Source organism: Sesamum indicum, linkage group LG5, assembly GCF_000512975.1.
Source record: "Sesamum indicum cultivar Zhongzhi No. 13 linkage group LG5, S_indicum_v1.0, whole genome shotgun sequence".
In the NCBI taxonomy this organism is placed as follows: domain Eukaryota; kingdom Viridiplantae; phylum Streptophyta; class Magnoliopsida; order Lamiales; family Pedaliaceae; genus Sesamum; species Sesamum indicum.
In genome coordinates this window covers 8,044,369-8,062,432 of record NC_026149.1, presented here as the reverse complement: position 1 = coordinate 8,062,432, position 18,064 = coordinate 8,044,369, and the positions used below count along the sequence as shown (strand labels likewise).

At 33.6% G+C, this 18,064-nt stretch overlaps 1 protein-coding gene and 2 long non-coding RNA genes across 4 annotated transcripts; all 3 read left to right on the top strand.

The window, feature by feature from the left end:
* Nucleotides 5,393–8,865, top strand: LOC105162251. Of its 2 annotated transcripts, none has more exons than XR_847830.2 (4): nucleotides 5,393–5,522; nucleotides 6,377–8,474; nucleotides 8,574–8,633; nucleotides 8,729–8,865. It is a non-coding gene; the product is annotated as an uncharacterized LOC105162251 (long non-coding RNA). The 2 variants fall into 2 exon arrangements; XR_002287076.1 differs by having other exon boundaries at nucleotides 8,574–8,640.
* On the top strand, nucleotides 10,396–11,788 carry LOC105162250. Its single transcript, XR_847829.2, has 5 exons — nucleotides 10,396–10,759; nucleotides 10,849–10,969; nucleotides 11,065–11,345; nucleotides 11,422–11,520; nucleotides 11,605–11,788. It is a non-coding gene; the product is annotated as an uncharacterized LOC105162250 (long non-coding RNA).
* On the top strand, nucleotides 13,035–16,817 carry LOC105162249 (HSP-interacting protein). Its single transcript, XM_011080243.2, has 3 exons — nucleotides 13,035–15,759; nucleotides 15,856–16,100; nucleotides 16,466–16,817. Exons 1-2 carry the CDS (start codon nucleotides 13,713–13,715, stop codon nucleotides 16,002–16,004), a joined length of 2,196 nt encoding a protein of 731 aa, XP_011078545.1. The 5' UTR covers nucleotides 13,035–13,712; the 3' UTR covers nucleotides 16,005–16,100; nucleotides 16,466–16,817.

Below are 18,064 nucleotides of genomic sequence, written 5' to 3'. Positions count from 1 at the left end.
AATAAAGCAAAGCTACTATATCATACGAAAAGTTGCAAGAAATTAACATTGTGTTTGGTTTCATGTTGTCGCATTTTTCAAAACAAGATAAAAAATACCTAATGTTTGTTTTTATGTCTTTAAACCTTATTTGTGTGTTTTTTATTAATTTTTTTTTATATAATATATATATATATACACTTATATTCTTTTGATAATAAACAGTATTTTTTGTCTCCAAAAAATACAATATTAAACATATATACAATATTCATATATATACATATTATATATAAAAGTTTATATAAAAATGATATGATTTGACAATGAACAATTATTTTTGTCTCCCAAATTCCAACATCAAACCTACACCACTTATTTTGAAATATTATAGATTATCTCAAAACACAAAATCCAAACATACCATAAATATTTGTGATAGACTACTCATCATTGCCATTATTATATCATTAATTTTATTGATTTCAGTGTATATCTTATAAAGCTGGTATGAAGAACTCCCCCACACACTATAATAAAAGCTTTCACACACGCTCTCAATCTGTTTTGTTACTTTTAAGGTTTACATGATTCAGTCTCGATGCATTCAAAATTCTAATATGTTTGGACTTATTGTAATTATCTAATCATTTTGATATTTGTACTTCATTTTAAATCATACAATTGAGAGAAATGTATGAATAGTAGCCATCCATGTAGCAGATACAACTTTTGCAACCCTAGCATTCTTACGACTTTCTTTATCTTTCTATCATGAGCTACCTAGCTTAGCATTCGAGGGCTATACCGAGGTCTTCCCATTATGGTTATGATGGTAATCTATTTAGTAGGCTTAGTTTGTAGTTAAGAGATTCAAGACGTATCTTGCTCCTCGTGGTTAGCAAATCCCTAATATCACTCTAAAGAACCTTAACACGAGTTTTCGGTACAACATATATATAGGGGACACATTAATGAGAATTAAATTTAATTGTATTTTTACTGTTATGATTATATTCTTTAGTATTTTGTCCTATAACTTGTTATAGTTATAAAATAGTCTTCCACCTTTTCTAACCTCACGATTTTAGAACAAAATAGGCCGGGATTTTCAAAGTTGGCCAGAAAGTAGCATCATAATTCCAGCCAACTTTGAAAATTTCGGCCGATTTTGTCCTGAAATCGTGAGACCAGAAAAGGTAAATGCCTTTTTCACATCTCTAATAAATTAGAGGACTAAAGAATTAAATTATTATTACATTAATAAAGATACAATTTAACCCTACGAATTATATATAAATGCTAAGGTTTATATATATATATGGCTTCTTGCCCTCTTTGCCCTCTGTCGTGCACCCTATGTACCGTTAGAGTGGCTGATTCGTTCATGGTTATAAAAGGAAACGAATTGCTACATCATATGCATGCTATAAGTACAGCCAAATTAATCAACTGCAATTTTACTCCACTACAGAACACATCATTTACCTATGTATTTAGCTGTCACAGGCGCCCTCGACCGCTGATAGCTTCAATATATTGAAAAAGCAAGCTCGCCATTCCAGTGGGCAGAAATTGAACTTTAAACCTGAAAAACCTCTCTGGAAAGAAAGGGATATATATACTCATAGCATTAAATGCATTTTTTGTCCGTAACTTAGGTATTCAACATTTTCATCCTTTAATTTTTCAGGATAGTATTTTAATTTTAAATTTTTTTTAGTTTTCGCGATTTTAGTTTTTTTTCGTAAGAGTTCACCCTTCTCGCTGGTGGATATGAACTCCGACAAACAAAAGACTGAAGTCGTAAAAATTAAAAAGATGCATGACTAAAATACTACCCTAAAAAGCTAAAGGACAAAAATATAAAAATGGGCCAATAAGAACAAAAGCTCTCATTTAAAATGTCACGCGAGAGCACACGCATTCTTTCCGATAAAATGTATTTAAGCCTGTACTCACAAGCATAGTGCAGCAACAAGGAGATGAGACCAACATAATGCCGTATATCAATCAAGAAAAACTAGGAGTACTTGTCTTAAAAGCGAAGAGAAAAAACTAGCAATGACAAGAGTAAGTTACATATAATCATCGTTTTTTTACCTTCGACCCTTAACATACACTTGGAAAGGTAATTGGAATTTTTTGTTGCAAATCCTACTTCATCTCCCATTCCATTCAATATACAAATACTAATTGCATAAAATTTTTTCGGTATATAAAATATATGATGTCATTTTTATACACATAGTGTGTGTATATTGAATAGAGTAAAGGACGAAATACAGTTTTCAATAGAAAATTCAATCAATTTAAATAAATCCTTCAAAACCCAATGGTCCTCAATATTCAAAGGCGACCCGTGTTAATTAATTACCTTGACAACACAAAATTAGTTACGCATATATACTATAAATAGTTTGTGATGAATAGAACAATGGCATAGTACAAATTATATATACTATTAATATATAATAGCTACTATTAATTTTATTGCTGTAAGTCAAAATATATATATTGACATAGTACTAATCAGAACAGTCTCTCTGTGCTTCTATGTCTAAATCTCTCTTGCTTCTAGAACTTCATGCAGGTAGCTAGAATTTTCGCATATATAACTCTTGAAACACACACACGCACATGTATATATATGTAGTAGCTAGCTAAGCTTATACTCAGGTCTTTAAACAAAAGACCCTTGGAACATCAGATTAGGTCTTTAAACAACAAACCCTTGGAACATCAGATGATATATGTGATGATAACATATCTAGGCGGCTGGCGCCACGTTCGACCCATTGCCGTCGTCGTCATCATCATCATCGTCCCCCTCCGCAACTTCTCTAAGTACATGAAAATCACAAATTGCAACCGGCCCATCTTCGTTCTCGACTAACATCGGGTTCCCAAGTTTCTTGCCACTGAAAATCACCATATCTCGAGTTAACAGAAAAATGTATCGGCAAAGAAAATATCGCAGATCGATGGCTCGAATTCTACGAGGGTTGGAGCAAATCAATCATTCCTCTTATTTATAGCTTCAATGAGTAAAATTCTTCTAAGCCCTTTTGCCAAAGATGTTGCCTTTTAGAATCATATTTGTGTGCCTGTCGATGGAATATATGGTCTGTAGGGCAGCAGAAGCGGAAAAGGAGAAGGGTTTTGACGTGGTACAGCTTGTACTCCATACAAATTTGCTTGAATGGGAGAGCATGAGTTTAGCTCATGGAGGGGGGCGCCGCGCACGTGGTCACCAACAGTCTGCAGAATTCTTCCAGGTCAGAGATTTGGTCGTGTAAAGTCAAAGGCTTTTCAACTTTTTTCTCTAAGGAGGGTTTAGACTTCTCTGCCAATGAATTATACGATATATTTAGGTGTAATATTTTCCCTTCCCTATCTATTAATTCTGATTTTCATGCATGATAGCATGGAAATGAATCTTGTGTTTTGTCATCAAATCCCCAGCAATATAAAATAGATAAAATTTGTTTGAATTTTAAATCTTAAAATTATCATCAAATGAAAGTTGAACACGAGTTCAAATGGATAAAAAATTTATGCTAAATTTAAAATATTTTTCGTGCTTAAATATTCTTTATATATATATTAATATTATTTGGTTCTTAAATGCTGATGTAGATTTAAAATTTGAGAAACTTGAGAAACTTCCATAGTGTTTGAATTTGTATTTTGAGTGTTTTGTTTTGTATTTTGGAGATAGAGAGAGAAAAATAAATATAAGTAAGTGTGTGTTGAATATAGATGGTATGTTTGAATCTGTGTTTTGAGGCAATTTGAAATATTTTAAAATAAGTGGTGTAGGTTTGATGTTGGGATTTGGAAGAAAAAAATCACTGTTTATTGTCAAATCATATCTCTTTTATATATATTTTTATATTAAATATGTATATATAATATATTATATGTTTAGTGTTGTATTTTTTGGACACAAAAATTACTGTTTATTGTTAAATCATGTCTCTTTTATATTATATGTATAAGTGTATATATATTATATATAGAAAGTTGAAAAATAAAAAAACACACAGATAAGGTGTAAAAACACAAAAACAAACATTGAGTATATTTTATCTTATCTCGAAAAATACAAAAACATGAACATAATGTTCATTTTTCAAACTTACCATGAAAAAGATAATGGTCAAAATCGTGTTTTGGTACCATTAAAAATGTCAGTTTTATTTTTGGTACCACAAATTTTGCAAGTTTGAGTTTTGGTACCATTAAACAAAAAAATAAGCATTTTTTGTACCAACTTAATGACAGACGGCACATGGGCCTTAACGGTTATCAACTCCCTTTAAATCACGTGGCAACGGCTGTTGACCTATAAAGACAAAAAAAACATGCAAAACTGTTGAACCCCCTTTTCACACCTCCAACGAAGAAATATCCCCATTTTGAAAACCCTAACCTAAAAAAAGAAGCTAAATTCAAAAATTAAGCCAAATGTGTGATTGAGAATCTGAATCCAAGAGCGTGGAGACTGGTTTTCGTGGTTGATCTGAAGAAATGGCGTTGACACCCATCCTTCGACCCGCTTCATTGGTGTCAGGTGGTGTGCCCGACTATGGTTAGTTTTTTTTCTTTTTTTTTTCTTCTAAACTTTTGTAAGTTGTTGGGTTCTTCTTGTTGTTGTATTTTGTGTGGTTTTGAAGTAGGTGTTGGTAATGTGGATTTTGAGGATGATGAGTATTCTTTGTTTATTGTTTGAACTTTGAAGCACTCGATATGCAATGTGGCCCCTACTATATAATGTTGGGTATATCTTTTTGTTTGTTTGTTGGGTGTTGTTGAGAGCAAATAAATTAAAGGAGGGGTACCCTACACGTTGGCCCCTTTTTTAATTTATTTGTTTGTATCTGGTGCTATTATTTACATTTGCAGGTGAATATAAATTTTTCATCAGCCTACAAATTTATCATGGGGGTAAATTAATATTCCATCCTGAAGCTAAGTATAGAGAGTGTATGGAAAGTGTGTTTGACTTTGTTGATAAGGACACTTTTTTAGTGCTAGTACTTGACAAGTGTTGTGAACAGTTGGGCTATTTGGGTAGAAAAAATACTTTAGAAACGATATGTAAAAAAAGTTTAGAGCATTATGCTTTAAAACAGACCTTTTTCAACTTATAGATGGCCATGAGGGTGAGATTAGGGTATACTTTGAAGCAGTTAGAAGTCCCACAGTTGCTGCTGAAATTCAGGGGGGTGATAAGGGTGATAAGGGTTTATTGATTATCTTTCGATGATTGAACCGAATCAAATAATCGATTTTTTAAATATTATATTAAATAAAATATATTATTATATATTATATTATATTATATTTATATATTATTATAGATATAGATAGACTGATAGTCAGAGAAAGAAAAGAAAGAAGAAAGAAACGCAAAAGCAGAACAGAAACACAAAAACTGAAAAAAGAGAGAACTGAGAAGAGAAACGGCAACGCGCGCGACAGACCTCCTCCACTCTCCAGCCGGCGACAGAGCTCTCTCCACTAGTCTTCGCCATCAGGTAGGTACTTTTCTCTCTTACAAAGAAAAGAAAATTCAAAAAATTTGACTTACAAGTTTTGCTTTGAAGGCGTTACATGAAATGCCTAATAGAATTTTTTTTTTTACTTTTTTTTTGTTTGATTCATTGATTGTATGCTTGAACTTGTATTAAAGTGATTTTACACTGTTAGATTTGCATGTACTGAGGTTGAAGTGATTTTACAATTTTTGAGGTAATTAGAACCACTTTCTTATGATTGAAATTTTACACGAAGCATAAGAGAAAGAAAACTGACAACCTCTGAATTGGTTTGCCATTTTATTGTCCTGATAGAAAAGCATTTAGGCCTTTTTTCGACGCATTTGCTATTTATTCAATCTCGAACTCTTATCTTCAGATGGATGTAATACTTGCAGTGTGAGGCCAAATCTGCAGCAACTTGTTGCTTTATCTATACATTATAGTACATTATTATTTCTAAAGCCTGGTAAATTTTTAGGCTACCGGTTTTCATCTTGATACCTGACTCATAGTGAACGCCACCATGTCAGATGCTGGTTTTCTGGTACATACCAAGTTTGCTTCTTGCTCCGTTGTTTTCTCTCTTTTTCGTTCCTATCTAGTGTGGTGGTCTTTTCAAGCATAGAAAATTAGCTTCTGAAAGTCAGTGTTCAAATTTCATGGCAAAAGATTTTGTTCTGAATATAGTTCTACAAGCCTATTGCAGCACTTTAGTTCTGGTCAATTTTGTTTGCCATTTGCTTGAGCACTTTAGTTTTGGTCAATTTTGTTAGCTTTCATTTTGTTCTTCATGCTTGATGTATTTGTTTGACGTTCTAATCACATTGTTACTTTTTATTTGTTATTTGTAGTGTATTCAAATTTGAAATGGAAAGAGAAACATTGGAGGATGAAATGAGATTGGAAAATGAAGGGATTTCAGACACACCTCCACAACCACAAGATTTACAATCACAAAGGCCAAAGAGGAAAGAAACGTGTAAAAGATCAAGAATCTGGGACCACTTCAATTCTTACACTGATAGCGAGGGAAAGCCTAGAGCTAAATGTAAGTATTGCGAACGAAATTATGATGCTGATCCATCTAGAATGGTACTTCTATGATGAATAATTACCTGAAAGCATGCAAAAAAAACCCACATAACGCTGTTGTTGCATCAAATCAAACAATAACTAATTTTTGTCAGAGTATAACTGGGGATGCTAATGATGGAGAAGCTTCTTCTCATTCGAAATTTGATCAAGAAGCTATTAGGCAAGTCTTAGCTCGCATGGTCATCATCGATGAATTGCCATTTAAATTTGTGGAAAATAAGGGATTTAGGCAATTTATATATCTTGCACTTCCACAGTTTATTGTCCCGTCTAGAATCACTATAACCAGAAATTGTTATAAGTTATTCTTCGATGAAAAAAGAAAGACTGATGAATTATTTTAAGTCTTCCGGACAAAGAGTTTTCTTAACAACGGACACATGGATTTCTGATCAGAAACTCACCTATATGTGTTTGACTGCCATTACATTGATTTTGACTAGAAAATGCATAAGGTCATTCTTAATTTCATTTCATGTCCTACTCATAGAGGTGATGATGTGGGTTTGTTGATTGGAAAATATATGTTGGATTGGGGTATTGATAAAGTTTTTGCTGTAACTGTGGACAATGCTTCTTCTAACGATACAACTGCTACTTATTTGAGAAGAAGGTTTGTTAATTGGGGGACTGCCATACTTGATGGAAAATATTTGCATATGAGATGTGTGACTCATATTATTAATCTTATTTTCAAGAATGGTTTGAAAGAATTGAATGATTCCATTGAGCATATACGAAAAGTTGTTAGGTATGTTCGTTAATCACTAGCTAGGACAAAAAAAATTTAATGATTATACTGTTGAGGAGAAGGTTCAAAGCAAAACAGTATTGTGCTTAGATGTACCTACAAGATGGAATTCAGTTTATACGATACTAGATACTACTTTAATTTTTCAAGGTGCGTTTGATAGATATGAAACATATGATGCTGATTTTCGTAATGATTTCATGCTTGGTGGGTGTTATGGTAAGATTAGATTGCCTTTGAAAGATGATTGGGTTATGATTTGCAAAATTTGTGAAGGTGTTGTGATTCTTTTATGATCTAACCAATTGAGTTTTTGGGTCTTTATGTGTGACATCTAATACTTTTTTGGATGAAAGAAGTGATGTTGATGATTTGTTGAACGAGTGGCTTATGAGTGATGATGGTTATTTGGTAGACATGGCACGACAAATGAAGTACAAACTTGATAAGTACTGGGGAAATGTTGAAAAGATGAACATGATGTTATATGTTGCTTTTATACTTGATCCTCCTTATAAGTTCTCCTATCTCCAATATTTTTTAAGAATATGCATGGGCCAAAAGTAGGAGAGAAAATGGAAATTTGGCCAAATCTGCTTTGTATGATGTATTTGAAGAATACAAAAAAAATATATTCTTCTACAACATCACGCCCTTCTTCTACCACTTCATCTGGTGAATTAGGTCAGACTGAGGATCAAGATATGATAGTGAACAAAGGGCTATTAGAGACAAGAGAAAGAAATGAAAATAAATGATGTTTGAGATTGGAGGTAGGCATAGGTTAGAATTGAATAGTTATTTGAACGAGGAAAAATTAAGACAGATGAATCTCCGAGCTTTAACATCACTGAATGGTGGAAATTGCATACGTCAATATTTCCCATCTTAGCAAAAATTGGCACGAGATGTGTTAGCTATGCCTATATCTATCGTTGCATCGGAGTCCGCTTTCAGTACCGGAGGTCGCATAATTGATGATTTTAGAGCTTTATTGACTCCAAAGATGGCACAATCTCTAATTTGTTGGCAAGATTGGCTACGTCGCGCTCCATTCAAACCAATTGAAGAAGACTATGACGCCATTGACAAAATTGTAAAAGGTATAGTTTAATTTTATACTTATTGCAAATATTAGTTCATTGACATATATTTTTCAGTTATTATTTTATTAATGATGAGTAATCTTATAATTCTTGTAGATGCTGGATCAAATATTAACCCAGAGTCAACCATCATCGGGTTGTGATGTTGTGTATCGCGTAAGTCGTAAGTAGTGTTTTTTTTCATGCACTTTTATAGTTTTACTTTTATTCGTCGTTTGTTTTATAATTTTTTTTTTTGTTTTGTTTCTTAGGTGCAAGTTGAATAGTTAATGATCGATGACTCAATACTCAATTGCGGAACTTTAATTCGCTATATGTACTATTTGGAATCTTGGATACTGAATATTGTAGTGGTGCACTTGTGACTTGTAATATTAAATTTGAATTTAATTTAAATAATATTTTGTTACTTGTATTTTTGGATAAAATTAAAAAATATCAAAATTATTTATATATATTATTTTTAAAAAAATGGTTTTTTGGTTTTTTTAATCGAAAAATCGAACTTTTTCGGTTTTCGATTTCGGTTCGATTTTCGATTCTTAAAACCCCCAACCCAAATTTTCAGTAACCAATCGAAAAAATACGTTTCGATTCGGTTGGATGAACCTAAATGAACAACCCTACTTTTATGTGTTCAGTAGAACGTGATTTAACACTGGGGATTAATTAAAAAGTTAAGTTGTAAGTACTGTTAAATTGTCTTGTGTTAAAGTTGACTCCTTTTAAGTGAATTTGAATTTGGTAAATAAATCATTGAGGATTATGGACATGCATTGTATCTACATGTTCTAGAGCAAATATCTACATTCAAATGTCTTGCATTTACAATTAAGAAGTGTGATGCTATGCTTAGTTGTTTCTTCTATGTTGTTAGATTTTCAAGTATTCAAGTGGACCTGAAGTGGTAGATTTTGACAATTTTGTTTGAAAAGTGAAAATGATCTTCTGTATTATTCATCTTATTGTCCATTCTGCCTCGACTCGTTTTCTCGAGTTTTAATTTCTTTTTCATTCATTTGATGGGTAATTGGTATTTAGGGAAAATTATTATTTTATTACACCAAGTATGCCTAATTTTAATTTTAGTCCGATGACGATGTTCATTTTTACTTAGGTCCAGTAATTTACGAAATTGCTTACTTTTAGTCATTTGTCAGATTTTTGGATAATTTTACCCCTATAAGTGCATATGGACTAAAACTGCCTTTCAAAATTGCATAGGGGTAAAATTATCCGAAAATCTGCCAAAGGACTAAAAGTAAGCAATTTCGTAAGTTATTGAACCTAAATAAAAATAAACATAATTATCGAATTAAAATTAAAATTAGACATACTTAACGGACTAAAATAATACTTTTCCCTATTATTTATGTGAGGCAATGAGATTCAAATTGGGTATTCGATATTGTTTAGCAGGATCCGGTGATGTGATCTTGAGGTTGGATCTTCTCTCTCTCTCCTTTTTCTTTCTTAATGTTAAAGATTGAGTAAAAATTTAATCACATCTTCCCCTACCTTTTTCTGGTGGCCTGTGGATAATGAGCACGACTGTGGTAGCTAAGTAACATTTGAACTGCATCAGCCCCGTAATGAAAGCCCGTCCCGTTCGTCTGTGATTCAGATTTTTTGGAAAATGTATGCAATTTTCTGAAAATTGTTAAGTAATATAAAATTTTTATGCAATTGTTTGAAAAATATATATGTATTTTTATGGAATCTATATGTAATTTATATGTAAGTACGTTTTGAAAATTAAAAAAATAGAAAAAATTTCTAGTCTCATTTTATGATAATGCTGGGATTTAGTGTACACTATAAGTATTGGATTTACCATAATGAATTAATAACATAATAATTACAATAATCCTAAAAATGAGGCTAATATGAAATAATAATAACATTATTTACAAAAATACTTAATTTTTTGGTGTATAGATAATATGTCTAATGTTACGATTCCACTACCATGTGGTCGTGGACGTGGCCGGGGCCTTGGCCCGCCAGTGCCATCGGTGCCGTCTGATGCTTCCCATGTTGGGGAAGCAACATATCGACCACTCCCACCACCCGACATTGCCTTGCTGTCATTCGCCGCGCAAATCCCAAATGAGGGTGAACCATTTGTTACAGGCAACCCCCCGCCACGAGGAGACAGAATAGCCATCTGATCTACCAGCGGTTGATCCTGCCCGTCTGTGGGTTGTTCCTACACCACCACCACCACCACCAGTCGTCCCCGCACCATCAGCCCGCCAGCATATTACCCTCGATGATGCAAGGTAATTTTATTTATTATTAATATAGGTACTTATTATTATTTTTTAATATTATTTTATCTTCAAAATATCTAATTAAATTGTCCCTTCAGGTCTGGTAGAAAATTCCACAAGCTCATCAATGCAGTCGTGCGGGGGCAATTTCCATACCCTTGGGGATGTTTGAGGCAGGTGTTGCCAGAGCACCAACAGTTCTAGTTCGAAAGCATAAAGGTTCGTAATTTTTTTACTTAAAATAAGTTATTATCTTAAAGCTACATTGTTACATGAATTTCACTAATGTATTTTCTTAATTTGTTATTTTGTAGATGACCTACTGATGGGATTGTGACGATGAATTCATATTTTGGTTCTTCCACATATAGGCTGAAAAATACATCCGAAAAAAGTTCGCCGTAGCTTGGAGGGAGTTGGTGAGGCCACTTTGATTGCCCAAGGAAGTTTGGCTCTAGCTCCAAGTGTACTGAGCCAGCGCGACTTCCAGGAGGAATCCACGAAGAATAAGGCCAACAAGGCGACGAACCCTATGACGTCATCCTCTGTGTACTGCGGGCGATCCTCCTCTATCGGGATGAACAAGAAAAAGTTGGTAAGTATTTTTAAATATTTTTTAAGTTTTATCATTATTTTACAAATATTGTGCTAACTATTTTGATTTTTTATAGGAGGCAAAGCTTCGTCGGCTGCCCAAGCAACTAGAGCTGTTTGCCAGATGTTATAAGAAGAAGGCGAACAGCGGTTGGAGCGGCTAGAGGAGAGCTGAGGTAGTAGTAAGTATATTACAAATTTTACTATTATTTTTTTATTGATATTGGACTTAATTTCTAAAAAAATTGTTTGTTTTGCAGGAGACGTTCCAGAAGATGATGGAGGAACATCAGCCTCAACCAACGCCCAAATATATCATAAACATACAATTACAAAGACTGTGCCTAAATATATCCCCTTCATAAATATAATGAGTTCCAAAATGCTGTCAATAGTATTACAAAAACCGTTCCAACTACATTTCATAAAAGTATTTCTAAATTACCAAGACCATTCCTAAATGTATGCCAAGTACAATCTCTAATTCATAAGGATACAGTTCTTAAGACCATGCCTAAATATATCCCCATTTTAAATACCATGAGTCCAAAACTCTTTCACAAGTATTACTAGGACAGTTCTTAAATTCAGACTGAATAATTTCATCGAACATTGCAATACACGTGTTCATTACTAGTAATAAAATTAAAAGTACTAAAATATTTATGTACTTCTATCATTAAATTAAACAAATTAAATTTTATAAATAATCAATTAATAAAAATATTTAATTTATTATTATCATATATCAATTTTAAAAAGTATTTAAATTATTGTGATCATATATCCAATTCATATTAATTTCTATTTGCAACTTTTTGAATTATCTTATGAGATTTAATAAAAAAAATTAATTTCAATTTATTATTAAACTTAAGGTACTTTCTTCTTAAAACTTTTTTATGGTAAGTTCAATTTTACTAAATTACGATTGTTTTGCGAGTTAATTATTTATGAACATATATAACAAAGGATACACACTCACTTTATTTAGTAATTTATTTTCATCTTTTTTCTTTCTGGTTTTATCTTTTTCAATTTAATTTAAACAAGGAAAGTAGAAACAATAAATATCTTATAAAATATTGAAAATATTAAACAATTAAAATTCTCTTAACCAATATTTATAAAATTATGCTAAATGTACCCCAGAAATAAAATTTTGACATAACACTCACCAATATATTCTGAATTAACTATCTTTTATTCTTGTTTGACATCTCAGATTCAATATTAAAAACAAAATATTTTTATATTATATTTCTTAAAATAATAATGTGACGTCATTAATTTTTTAAAAATTTCCTTCTAGATATAACAACAAAAACTAAATTAATCAACTCATACTTAATTTCATTTATACGTTTTCTTTTTTTATTTTGGATACGTTGAAACAAAAGAGTATCGCTTTTGACATTAAACAATGAGACAACATTAAGTCATAAACAGTTAAGCAAAATAATGAAACTTTATTAAGAAAGAGTCAATTCAAACATGACGGTTGATTCATCGCCACACATGATGTCGCCCTCCAACAATCTTGGAGTTCAGTGAAACGCGGGCCCGCATTCTTGTGTGTCCCTTGTGCAAAACCGTTGTTCTACACAAACTAGAAAATAATTTCCCTTCTTTATCTATTCTTGTGATTAATAAGTTCTTTTTTGTGGCTTTTTACCTCGAGCTACAAAGAGTTTCTTGGTTCTTGGCATACAAAACTTCTTCTTCTGATGGTGGTTTCTCCTTTCCATTTATCTGCAACCGCATAGTATCATTCAACAAACCTACAAATTTCTTGATTTTCTCCTGAAAATCTCAAGAAACTTTTGAAGGGTTTGATATATTAACATTGCGTATTTGCAGATAAGTTTTCTCATTTTTCCATCATATTATCATAATCTTCTCATTGTTTCTTAGAGGAAAGAGGCTCGAAAGAATCAAGTTTATATCCTGACCTTCGTTTCTGTATAACTCTTGAAATATTTGGGATTTACAGGAAGAAGATTCTGTATTTTGCTTTGGATTCTTCTTTTTTTTTTTCATTTCTTGGTGGTTTGGTTAGAAATTTTCTGGGATTCTGGTGAACTTTTATATCTGGGCTTTTTGAGTAAGGTTTGGATCAATTTTTAGTTATTATTGTTGCTTTTTGGGATGTGCATTGGGGTAGATCGTGCTGGTTTTGGTTTTTGGATTGTGGATTAGCTTGAATTTGATTTGTAAAGTTCTATATTTTTCTCCGATTTATTGGATTGATATACTTGTTGAGTGTGGTATTTGGATCTAATTATTAGGCCTAGTAATAGGTTGAAGGCGATAGCATAGAAGTTGGTTGTTTGAGATCAAGTTTTTGGTAGTTTATTGATATCTTGGTATGAGCATGGGGAGACAAACTGGGAAGGAGAAGACCAACTATGGAGATAAATGGCGTGAGCTGAATTTGAAACAAATCAGAGCCAGCGGAAATAGCCTGCATGCTCATGATCATGACACGGCCATGTTCATCTCAATGTCCCAAGAACTGAAGGAAGAGGGTAATAGGTTGTTTCAAAGGAGGGACTACGAAGGTGCCTTGTTGAAGTACGATAAATCCATAAAATTACTTCCAAGGAACCATGTAGATATAGCATATGTGAGGAGTAATATGGCTGAATGTTACATGCAGTTGGGTATACACGAGTATCCAAGTGCAATCAACGAGTGTAATTTGGCCCTTGAAGTCTCGCCGAAATACAGTAAAGCTCTCTTGAAAAGAGCTAGATGTTATGAGGCGTTGAAGAGGCTTGATTTTGCGCTTAGAGACGTCAGACTAGTACTGAAGATGGAACCGAATAATCTCATGGCGACTGAAATAGAGCAAAGGTTGAAGAAAACGTACGAGAGACTAGGCTCCAGGTTTAGTGAGATTTCTGTGGATTTGGTTCCATTGCCCGACTACGTAGAGCCAGTTGTTTCACCTAAAAGCAAAGGAACCAAGGACATGGGAAAGAAAAAGAGAAGCATAAGCCTATTTGATGGGAGGACAGGGGGATATTACGAAGGGACAGGAAGTTATGTGAATGAAATGAAAGGAAAGCCGGCAGAACTAAAAACTGGTGCTGGAGTTGGGATGAGGATGTTTCATGATGTGATTGAGGAAAAGAACACTGAAGACAAATTGGTGGTAGAGGAAGAAAAAGTTAGTAATGGTACTGCCGAAGAGCCAAAAAGAACGGTGAAATTAGTGTTTGGAGAAGACATAAGGTGGGCACAGGTTCCTGTTAACTGCGATGTTTTGAAACTGAGGGAAGTCATATTTGCTCGGTTTCCAAACTCAAAAGCCGTTCTTGTTAAGTATAAGGATCGAGAAGGTGATTTGGTCACAATCACGACAACTGAAGAACTGAGGTGGGCTGAAGCATCTACAGAACTTGGTTCTGTCAAGCTGTATGTTTTTGAAGTTAGCCCAGAGCAAGATCCACTCTTCCCAAAGGTTAAAAAGAACAGGCTTGACACGAGACATGTTACTGAAAATGAAAATGTCGACAGAGGAAAGGAAATACAGTGTGAACCGACTTGTATCAATGATTGGATCATTCATTTTGCTAAAGTTTTCAAGAACTACGTGGGGTTTGACATCGATGCTTATATAGATCTCCGTGAAGTGGGAATGAAACTCTATTTGGAAGCTATGGAAGAGACGGTCACTAGTGAAGAGGCTCAAGACCTTTTTGGTATTGCTGCTGATAAGTTCCAGGAACTGGCAGCTTTAGCTTTGTTTGATTGGGGGAATGTTCACATCTCAAGGGCAAGAAAACGGGTGTATTTTACGGAAGATTCTTCTCGAGAATCTGTGCTTGAACAAATCAAATGTTCTTATGACTGGGCGCAGAAAGAGTTCACTAAAGCAGGACAAAGATATGAAGAGGCTCTAAGAATGAAGTCAAATTTCTATGAAGCAGTTGTAGCTCTTGGACAGCAACAGTTTGAACGGGCAAAACTCTCTTGGTATTACGCAATTGGCACTGGGGTTGATCTTGAATCATGGCCTTCAGGAGAAGTTCTTATGCTTTACAACAGTGCAGAGGAAAACATGGAAAGGGGAATTCAAATGTGGGAAGATCTAGAAGAGCACCGTCTTAGTCAGCTATCCCAGCCAAATAGAATTGAAATTCTACTGCAGAAAATGAAACTCGATAACTTGTTCAAAGACATATCTGTAGATGAAGCCGAAGAACAGGCAACAAATATTCGGTCTCAGATATATGTACTATGGGGTACTATGCTGTATGAAAGATCTGTAATGGAATTCAAACTAGGACTTCCTGTGTGGCAAGAATGTTTGGAGGTCGCTGTCGAAAAATTTGAACTTGCTGGAGCTTCTGAAACTGATATTGCTGTTATGATAAAGAATCATTGTTCCAATAACACGGGATTGGAAGGTAATCCACAAACATAGCATCTCAAAGTTCTTTGATTTCGTGAACGAAAAATTATTTAGTTGATTACGTACTTCTGACCTTTTAACATGCTTCCAGGTTTAGGATTCAATATCGATGAGATTGTACAGGCGTGGAACGAGATGTATGAAGCAAAAAAGTGGGAAGGACACATTTCTTCTTTCCGTTTGGAACCACTACTTCGCAGACGAGTTTCAAAAATTTATTATGCCCTCCAGCGTGTATAAATGCTTTATGTTTTATGCATTACAGAGGGAACAAAAGTACTGAATGGAGGTTCCAACTTATGTCGCAAGCTTCTGTGCTTATTGCATCCTTGGAGAGTAAGATATCGTTTTCAGTCGTATTTTTTCTGTTTTATGGAAAACTTAAGACTAGAAGAAACTCACAGCTAATAACAAAATGCTTTTGAAAAACTCTATTTCCTCATGTAACCATCTTTATTCATATCAAGACCTCTCCTGAAAAGACGCATCAACGTCTAATTCTCTATATGTTCTCATATTCTACAAACATGTCCTTCTTGATAATATGCCTTTCGTGTATATGTCCTCATATGACATTCAAAGCTTTAGCTACCACGGCGATTAGCTAATTATAATGACTGCTTATATTCTACTCACAATATTAAGCTTATCATTGTTGATCATTACTCGCTAAGTTTATGTGAAATAGATCCGATATGCAGAATTCAGTGTTACAATCAACTTCCGGTGACCGTGATGAAAATGTTCATTCGGCGGGTGTGGCAGCCTGCACGTTACCTAACGACAGTGGGAACGCAATCAGCCATACGGCCCTTCCAGTTTTTCAGTTCTGGGGGACCAAGTTGGAGTTGCAGAAAATCATTTTTGATAATTTCTGCTTCATTGTTATCACCTTCTCTTGGTAGTTTATTTATTTATATATATCTATATGTAAGAGCATTCATTAAGATTGATTTTGTGATATTATAGCCTTTTGTTTTATGTTTCTCTTTAGGAAGTTTTTTCTTTGTGAAGCTTAAAAGCTGTAATTTCTTTTGTTGTCTGTTTCAATGTTCATAAATGGATGGAAGTGGTTTTAGTCATCCTAACAGAAGTATTTTCTGTTTGAAGTGAACAGATGCAATTGTTTTTCAGTTTATTTCATGTGCTACAGCTCTCAAAAGTGACATTTCTCTTGATGAACGAATGGTGAAATGACTTCATTGATACTATATTTGGATTGATAAATTTGTGTTTGAGCGAAAAATCTCAAATGATTTTATTTTACAAAAATTTGCAATCTGCTAAATATTTAGTAAATTTTGGGCCTTGTTTACTTGGCCGGTTTGAATCGACTATCCACCCAAATCTGCCACAGTAGGCCATTTACTTGCCAAAGGACCACCCAACTTATAGTCAGGCCAACCTAATCTTAAAACACAAAGAAGGAGCGGATTTAAAACCCATAGGACCCACGTGAGTTTGGACAAATTGTGTGTTTGAATTTTGGAAAAATTATAATTTTACTTCCGTAATTTAAGGATGGTGGCATTTTTTATTCTGTACGAATTGATTTTCGTATTTAGTCTTGTAACTTCATAATTTTGGCAATTTTAGCCTTTTTGTAGCTAATTTGACAAAAAAAATTGCATGTGACTTGTATATAACTTTATTAAATTGCAAATTTAGTTCTATAAATCAATTCGTGTAGGACAAAAAATGTTAACTTTTCTAAGTTACAGCACTAAAAATGTCACTTCTCACAGGATCGATCCAACGGCATTTGAACAAAACGATCTTCATGTTTGGAATAAGTGGGTAATCCAACTGAATTATCTATTCGAGAATCCATAGAAGTCACTACCCATGTCTGTATATAATGAGCTTTTGACACATCCCACAGTTCATAGTTGGTTTGCTTACGCTGTGACGTTCAATTTGAAAATTGTAACTATTCACAAAGTAACACTGCAATGTTGTGACCTCAACTGTAGGACCCCAATAATGCAACTTCAACAGCTTGTTGTTCGTCTAATTTAATTTAGATTTCACCTATATTAGTCATATTAGAGAAACCATATATGGACAATGACAGATGTGACACAATTCATCAGGCACAATTTATCCTCAATATTGGAGTCCTCCGAATAGTGGTGCTCGTAAAGTTCATTCAGAAAGGACTTGTATATAAAAAAAATTGAATACATATCAATACATAGGTTAAAACTCTAAAATAAGAATATGAATAAACTAGCAGTATCTTCACACTTACTTATAGTATGGCGTGATTACTTCACAATTGCACAAGATGTACATCTCAA